This window comes from Acanthochromis polyacanthus, chromosome 8 (genome assembly GCF_021347895.1).
Source record: "Acanthochromis polyacanthus isolate Apoly-LR-REF ecotype Palm Island chromosome 8, KAUST_Apoly_ChrSc, whole genome shotgun sequence".
In the NCBI taxonomy this organism is placed as follows: domain Eukaryota; kingdom Metazoa; phylum Chordata; class Actinopteri; family Pomacentridae; genus Acanthochromis; species Acanthochromis polyacanthus.
In genome coordinates, this window is record NC_067120.1 from 37332912 (window position 1) to 37342261 (window position 9350).

At 41.6% G+C, this 9350-nt stretch overlaps 1 protein-coding gene across 1 annotated transcript; it reads right to left on the reverse strand.

The window, feature by feature from the left end:
* Nucleotides 1–5281: 5281 nt before the first annotated feature.
* On the reverse strand, nt 5282–9042 carry foxl1 (forkhead box L1). Its single transcript, XM_022211434.2, has one exon. The coding sequence runs from the start codon at nt 8374–8376 to the stop codon at nt 7243–7245; it is 1134 nt and encodes a 377-aa protein (XP_022067126.2). The 5' UTR covers nt 8377–9042; the 3' UTR covers nt 5282–7242.
* Nucleotides 9043–9350: the final 308 nt, after the last annotated feature.

Genomic DNA, 9350 nt, shown 5'->3' on the forward strand with positions numbered 1-9350 from the left:
AGACGTTCAGCTTCGTTAGAACTCTAAAATAAAGACTCGGTGACTCTGTGCTGGTGTTGAAATCAGCTGCACAAATCCACAGAAACACACGGTGAGTCCTCTAAACGCCACATGTTTGGTTTGATTTTCAACGACACCCAATGAAAACATGCTGTTGGTTTTTAGAGGTTTTTTTCCTCTTTATTTTACAGGTTTATTACAATCTTTTCATAAAAAATAATAATAATGTTTAAATAATAGTCTTTTTACTTTATATGGGTAATTCCAAACAGTAATATATAAAAAAACTGTAACTTGATCACAATAAAATGTATTTAATCTTTGTTTTTAAAATAATTTCTTAGATTGACTTCTTTATTGGCTTAAAGCAGCTTCTAAAATACAAATTTACTGGAATATCCACAAATATTTTCTTTTTATTCAACTACTAAATTCTGACACAATTATTGACAGCTAATGGATAAAACACAAAATAAGATGCAAAACAGCCGCAAACAAACTAAATGCCACCACAAAGTGAAATGAGAAGTAAACTAACAACAAAAACACATAGGACAGCTGAAATGATGAGACAAAGACGAAAAAAGACCACAAAGCAACAAAAAACGCCTCAAAGTGACAAAAAACCAACCTAAATACACTATATCACCAACTCTCATATCAACATCAGTGACATCCCATTCCTCATCCATACGGTTCAATATGATGTCGGTCCACCCTTTGTAGCTAGAACAGCATCAACTCTTCTGGGAAGGCTGTCCACAAGGTTTAGGAGTGTGTTTATGGGAATTTTCTTCCAGAAGCTCATTTGTGAGGTCACACACTGATGTTGGACGAGAAGGCCTGGCTCTCAGTCTCTGCTCTAATTCATCCCAAAGGTGTTCTATCGGGTTGAGGTCAGGACTCTGTGCAGGCCAGTCAAATTCATCCACACCAGACTCTGTCATCCATGTCTTTATGGACCTTGCTTTGTGCACTGGTGCACAGTCATGTTGGAAGAGGAAGGGGTCAGCTCCAAACTGTTCCCACAAAGTTGGGAGCATGGAATTGTCCAGAATGTCTTGGTATGCTGAAGCATTCAGAGTTCCTTTCACTGGAACTAAGGGGCCAAGCCCAGCTCCTGAAAAACAACCACACACCATAATCCCCCCTCCACCAAACTTTACACTTGGCACAATGCAGTCCCACAAGTATGGTTGTCCTGGCAACCACCAAACCCAGACTGGTCCATCAGATTACCAGATAGAGAAGCGTGATTGGTCACTCCAGAGAAGGTGTCTCCACTGCTCTAGAGTCCAGTGGTGGCGGTCTTTACACCACTGCATCCCACGCTTTGCATTGCACTTGGTGATGTATGACTTGGATGCAGCTGCTCGACCATGGAAACCCATTCCATGAAGCTCTCTGCTGAAGCTCTGTTCTTGAGCTAATCTGAAGGCCACATGAAGTTTGAAGGTCTGTAGCGATTGACTCTGCAGAAAGTTGGCCACCTCTTGGCACCCCAGCATCCTCTGACCCCGCTCCATCAGTTTACGTGGCCGATCGCTTGGTGGCTGAGTTGCTGTCGTTCCCACACACTTCCACTTTCTTATAATACAGCTGACAGTTGACTGTGGAATATTTAGGAGCGAGGAAATGTCACGACTGGATTTGTTGCACAGGTGGCATCCTATCACAGTTCCACGCTGGAATTCACTGAGCTCCATTCTTTCACTAATGTTTGTAAAAGCAGTCTGCATGCCCAGGTGCTTGATTTTATTCACCTGTGGCCATGGAAGTGACTGGAACACCTGATTCTGATTATTTGGATGGGTGAGCGAATACTTTTGGCAATATCGTGTATGTCACAAAACGACCACTTACTCCTTTTGACCAAAAAGAGACAAAAACTGACCAAAATATGACGTGCAACAATCACAGAGATAAAACATCCAAAACGACAGCAGAGAAACTGAAAATTACCTAAATTATCCTGCAGCACAGTAAACACACAAAATATGACTCCAAAGAGATGAAGACAACTACAAATACCACAGAGAGACAAACATGGCCTAAATGACCCAAAAACTCATCAAAACCTGAAACAAAACGACAAAACTGAGTCACAAAAGACACAAACTGACCAAAATAAGCTGCAAAACAATCACAAATAGAAATAAAACTGCTGAAATTAGTCACAAAGTGACCCTAAAGAGATAGAAAGTCATCACAGAACAGCCTTAAACGGACAAAGTTTGACTACAAAGGACAAAAATGGTCCAAATAAGAATCAAAACAATTACAAATAGAAGCAAAATTACGGAAATTCTCCACTAAATGACCCCAAAGAGACTTAAAACCACCAAAATACGATGCAAATAGAAAAAAACGACAGCAAAGAAACAGAAAATTACCAAAATTATCGTGCAACAGACATGAACAGACAAAATACAAAGAGATGCAGAACTGCTAAAAAATACCACAATGAGACAAAATGACCAAAATAAGCAACAAAACAACCACAAATAGAAATAAAACGACCAAAACAACAGCAAGGAAATGGAGAAGTTCAAACGCTCAACTCCACTCGACCTACTGAACATTTTAGCAACTTGATCTTTTTAAACTGATTATGAACCCATGTTCATATCTGTGACAGTTATAAACATAACACTTTGTAAAATCACATAAATAAAGTGTAAACAGCAGCTGGAACAGCATTTAAATGAGTCATAAAATTAAAAATGGGTGTTTTTGCTGCCAGGAATTCATTAATGAACACGTTTAGATGGTTGGTTGGTTGAATAAAATGTCACAAAAACACTGATTATTTATTTTAAAGCAATAAAAACTATTTAAAAAATCATAATATTCATCTGTATTACAGCTTCATTATTGAGCTCATTTATGTTCTAAGCTGCGTTGTTCTGTTTTTACTGCGACTCTCTGCTGAAGGTTTTAGTTTTTATTTCAGTAATTAGATGATTTATGCGTTTCCAGTAAAGCCTCTCCTGCTGATATTAACACATTTAAACACATTTAAACTGTGAATAAAACTCCCCGTAATGATCCACTGGATGTAAAAATGTGGAGATTCTGAAGAGGAAAGTTGCTTTAAAGTCCAGTATTTCAGGTTTTATTCCTGATTCATTCACACAGGTCTGGATCCTGCAGCTGTTTGATTAAATCTGTCATCAGCAGTAATTAGAGCTTCATTCTGTAGATTTAAAGAGTCTCTGGAACATCTGTCCACATCTGTCCTCGTTTGTGTGTTTCGGTCTCGGTTTCCTTCAGCTGCTACAGAAAATCAACACAACAACCACAAACCAGCAGCGTTTGGATCCAGCCGCAGATGTTTTCTGTTGTTTTCTGTTTCTTCTGGAACTCTTCCTGCCTGTTTTAAATCCGTTAAAGATGATTTGCATCCAGTTAGGTTGGTTTTGTGACTCAGCTGTGTAGTTTTTCTTCAGTTTGTGACAGTTTTGCGGCTTTTTTTGGTCATTTTGCATCTCTTTGTAGTCGTATTTTGTCTGGTTTTGGCTTTTCTGAATTAAATTTTGGTCATTTTCCAATTCTTTGCTGCTGTTTTGGTAATTTTCTTTGGTAATTAGCCCGCTAAGATTTTGCCTAAATGAAATGTACATTACAAATAAAATTTATTATTATTATTATCATCATTATTATTATTTGTGGTTGTTTTGCGTCTTATTCTGGTCATTTTGGTATCTTTTTGTGGTCATTTTGTGACTTAGTTTTGTAGTTTTGCTTCAATTTGTGATTAGTTTTTGGGTCTTGTTTGTCTTTTTGTGGTATTTTTAGTTGTCTTCCATCTCTTTGTTGTCCAGTGTCGTCTGTTTATGGCTGTTTTGAGTGAACTTTTGGTCATTTTCCATGTCTTTGGGGTCATTTTGTGGCTAATGTCAGTAGTTTTGCTTCTATTTGTGATGGTGATGCATCTTATTTTGGTCATTGTTTGTCTCTTTGAGCTCAAGGTGAAGAAAAATTAAGTCACCAAGCCAATTTAATCAAGTTATCACAATTTCAATCAACTAAAACAGAAATTAAAATTGAAGTTACACATGATATTAAGCTGATTATTTTGTCAACAAATCTCATCCAAACTAATGTGTGCAACTTAAAGGGTTTAAATCTGTGTTTTTTTGTCCCGCAGCATTTTATTTTAGAATGTGGCTGCTGATGTTTGATGAGCATTAAAAAACTCATGATCAAAGTGATGCATCAGAAGGCATCCATAATTAATAAAGTCACCAATACATGTCATGTTTGCTGATATTTATATCTTTAATAACTCTTAATATAAACCAGTTGCTGCAGAGAAAGCTCATCTGAACATCCTGGATTCCACCATTCTTTTATTTATCTGTTTCAGATCACTGAGATAAATATTCTCTGTTTTTATTAACTCTTATTCCTGACAGGAAAACTGAGCAGCTGATCCTCCCTGGAGATTATTATGGTCTGGATTTATGTCTCAAATGAGCCTAAAACCAAACACACGGATCCTCCAGCAGCTTCTATTTATGGTTCTGGCTCAGATTTAAATAAATCACGTTGACATTTAGTTACCAAACTAAACTTTATTTTGCAGGAAAATTGATGAATTCAGATCCGGAGCAGACTGGAACACAGAACAGATCCTGGTACATTAACCAGCGCTAAAGTCACATTTTTGGGCATCTGCAGACTCAGACATCATGAATAAAGCAAGAGATTCTGTAGATGTAAACTTTTCCTGGACATTCACATGGCAGTGACAGGCATCAATATGTGCATCCATATAGTTCTTACAGCGAATATATCCACAAACCTGACAACTGCGCATGCGTAAAGATGGACTCAAACGTCCCATCTGTGGGTGGTAGTCACTCTGAAATCACTGTAATAAAGCATTTTGGTGCTCAGGATGGAACCTGCATTTTGCTTTCTCACAGCAAAAGTCCAGTTGTAGTTTCCTCTGGAGAATCCACTGTTTCTTTTTAAACGAATGAAGTGGAGTAATACAGAGAGCTTCAGGGAGTTTTTTTTCGTTTGGCTGCAACATTTACAGGACAGAAATCACTGCAGGCACGATCACCAAAGTAAATAAAAGAAAAATAAGCCAACAGACAGTCATTGGGAAAAATATATCAACAAGGGTTTAACCTATTTTGTGGAAGAAAAAAAATAAAAGGTGAATTTAATCACAAACCTGACAATTACGCATGCGCAAAGACGGATTTAAACGCCCCTTTGTCGCATTAATCACTGTGAAATCACTGGAATAAAACACTCCCGCTCAGAATGAAACCAGATTTTTCTTTTTTATTTGCAGCAAAAGTCCAAATGAACTGTTCTCTGGAGAACCACCACATTTTTTCCAGGAGAATTAAGTGGATCATTACAGAGTTTACAGAATCTTTCGTTTGCCTGTTTGGATGCAGCAACATTTGCAGGACAGACATTACTGCAGGAATGAAAGTGATCAAATTGCTGAAGTAAATAAGAAAAGCCAAGTCAGCAGACAGTCTGAAAAAAAACGGGGTTTAACCTATTTTGCGGAACAAAGGATGAAAATGGTGAATATAACCACAAACCTGACAATTACGCATGCGTAAAGACGGATTTAAACGCCCATTTGTCGCACTTAATCGTTGTGAAATCACTGGAATAAAACACTCCTGATGCTCAGAATGAAACCAGATTTTTATTTTATTTGCAGCTAAAGTCCAAATGTAGTTTCCTCTGGAGAATGACATTTCTTCAGGCGAATAAAGTGGATCATGATGGAGCATTTACAGAGTTTTTCGCTGGATACAGAAACATTTGCAGGACAGACGTTACTGCGGGCCTGAATGTGATCAAGTCACTAAAGTAAACAAAAAAAAAGTCAGCAGACAATCACTGCAAAAAAATAAAAACCGGGGTTTAACCTATTTTGCGGAGCAAAGGATAAAAAATGATGAATGTAACAAAAAACTTGACAATTACGCATGCGTAAAGACGGATTTAAACGCCCTCTGTCGCACCTAATCACTGTGAAATCACTGGAATAAAACACTCCTGCTCAGAATTAAGCAAGATTTTTATTTTATTTGCAGCAAATGCAAATGAAGTTTCCTCTGGAGAATCACTACATTTCTCCCCAAGCGAATTAAGTGAATCATGACAGAGTTTACAGTTTTTCATTTGTCTCGTTGGATACAGCAACATTTTCAGGACAGTTACTGCAGGCGTGAATGTGATCAAATCACCGCAGTAAATTTTAAAAATCAGCAGACAGCCAGTGTGAAAAAAAAATCACGGTTTAACCAGTTTTGCAGTGCAAAGGATGAAAAATGGTGAATATAACCACAAACCTGACAATTACGCATGTGTAAAGATGGACTTAAATGCTCCTCTCGGTGTTCGTCTCACTCTGAAATCACAGGGAAAAAAACATCCTGGTGCTCAGGATGGAACCTGCATTTCCCCCCAGTAAAAGTCCACATGAAGTTTCTTCTGGAGAATCGACTTGTTTTTTTCTGGCCAGTCAGATGGATTAATACAGTTTATCGATAGTTCTGACTTTGGCTATTTGGGCCATTTAAACGCAATAATATGTTCAGGGGAGACATTTTACTGCAAGCATTAAAGTGATCTGAAGTAAGTAAAAAAGACAGCAGAGAATCAGGGTCATGATGAAAAAAAACTCCCAATTTAACCTGTCGTGAGGAGCAAAGAAATAGCGATGAATATAAGCACAAACCTGACATTTACGCATGCGTAAAGATGGACTTAAATGCCCCACGTGTTGCTCCAACTCGCTGTGAAATCGAAGGAGCAAAACACTGAAACTCAGGATAAAAGCTGCCTTTTTAAAAGCCAAAGTCCAAATGTAGTCTTTCTCTCTCTCTCTCTCTCTTTTCTACCAAATCACGTTGATTGAAACCAAGAATTTTCATTTTGGAAGCTTAGATTCTCCAATATTTGCAAGAGAGACAACAACTGTTAATAATAATAAAAAAGAAACCAGCAGACAGTCAGTGTAAAATGAAAAACAAGGTTTAACCTCTTCTGATGAGCAAAGATAATGAATATAACCACAAACCTGACAATTACGCATGCGTAAAGCTGGACTTAAACGCCCCCCTGTCGCTCTTATTCACGGTCTGAACTCTGGATGATGAAGATGAGGAAGATCCTGAAAGGAGTCAACAAACACAGACTCTCATTAAAAGCTAATTACAGACTTTTACGCATCGGTGCATACAATCCACCAACGTCTCATTTAAAATGCAGCACTTTGTCCGGGCAGGTGAGCGACAGGTAGGAGCAGAGCGGGAATCCCATCTGGTAGAGCTGATGCTGCCGAGCCCCGAGCACCACGGAGGGGCTGAATCCTGGACTCTGAGGCTCCGCGGACACGCCGAGGACGCCGCTGCGCATTTCGTCTTCGCTCCTGGATAAGATGCTCTCGATGCTGAACGCTTTGGATTTATCCCGGCTCGGAACGGTTCCTTTCGGTCTGTGCTGCACAGGTGCGGCCAGGTTTGTGTTTCCTGCGCAGCTGACGGCGCACAGCGGACCTCTGTCCCTCCCGGTGAACGCAGACCGCCTCTCCTCCGACGCTCCGGGGAGCTGCGCGGCGTCCAGCCACAGCGGAGCGAGCCTCGGGGCGGGACAGGGCTCCGGCTGCGGGGCCTCCGGTGTCCTCCCGGCAGACCCAGCGGTGTCCTGGTGGTTGGACACCTTCAGTCTCTGTGTGGGAGGACTTTGCGGCTCCAGCTGGTTAAACTCCACTAGAACCGGTTTGGTGTCTGCTTGAGTCTCCAGATCCTCCACAGCTGGAACCTCTGGGATCCTGGAGCCGGTCAGGTGTTTCCCAGAGGACTGAGGGTCCCTGGGCGGCCCCGGGCCCTTCATGCGCTTGTGTCCAGCGGCTTTGGAGTCCAGAGCCTCCTGCTGGCTCTTGGCCTTCCTCTTCCTGCGGCGGTAGTTGCCGTTTTCAAACATATCCAGACATTTGGTGTCCAGCGTCCAGTAGCTGCCTTTGCCTGGTCGGCCCTTCTCCCGGGGCACCTTGATGAAGCAGTCGTTCAGGGACAGGTTGTGTCGGATGGAGTTCTGCCAGCCCTGTTTGTTGTCGTGGTAGAAGGGGAACCGGTCCATGATGAACTGGTAGATGCCGCTGAGCGTGGCGCGCTGCTCCGGTGCGCTCTTGATGGCCATGGCGATGAGCGCGATGTAGCTGTACGGAGGCTTCTGCGGAGGCTCCTGACGGGCCGGCACGAAGCTCAGGGCGGCGGGCACCACCCCTCCGCTGTCCCCCCCGTACAGGTAGATCAGCGGGGGCCCGGAGAGGCTCAGAGACGAGGATGCCACTCCGAGAGCCGGCAGGCGGCCGTGGTAGAGAGTCATGACGCCGGGGAAGCTGCGCTGTGTCCCGGGGAAGGCTGCGGCTGCTCCCGGAGCTCCTCTCCTCCGCTGACTGATCCCGCTGCCTCATGAGGGCCCCAGAAAAATGTTAATAATTGTTGTAGGTTTGCTGTGTTATGTTGACTTTGCACTGGGAAATAAATTGTCCATCATAAACACAGTTCGCCGTTCTCAGCCCACCCACATTAATTAAAATTTCATTGCGCTCAGACTCCCTCGCGCTCCCCTCCTCCGGCCCTCAGCCAATCAGGCTCCGTCTTATTCCCTCATCTGTTTATAGAATTAGTCGCTTGATAAGTCTGCCCACCCAGGTCGAATCAAGCTGTGTTTATTTGGAAAAATTTCCGGGCAGCCAATACATAAACGCTGTGATGTGCTGTTTGAAATATCACGTCCACCGCTGACGCTCACACAGAGAGAACAAGCAAACATGTCCGCTGCTGCACAATCAAAACAGTCCAGCTCAGCCAGACTCCTTCTGCTGCGCACACACACACACACACACAAACACACACACACACACACACACACACACACACACACACACACACACACACACACACACACACACACACACACACACAAACACACACACACACACACACACACACACACACACACACACACACACACACACACACACACACACAGCTGCTGCACTCTCGCTCACTCATTCATTCACTTATTTTTAGTATTAGTGGTGTTTTAAATGTGTTTGTTAACACTGAAAAGTTCACAGGTGTAAACTCATTACATCATATTTTACTGTATTTTTGCCTTTAATTGAAACATTTTCAAAGTAAAGTATTTAAATTAATAATAAATATTGCAACAAGTAAAAAATAATGTATAAAGAGTGGAGGTAGAAAATGTCGTGTGAATCTTGGGTCTAACTTTGTGCTGCTTTCTGGTCACTTTTTGGTTGTTTTGTGGTAATTTTTTGTCTCTTTGTATTC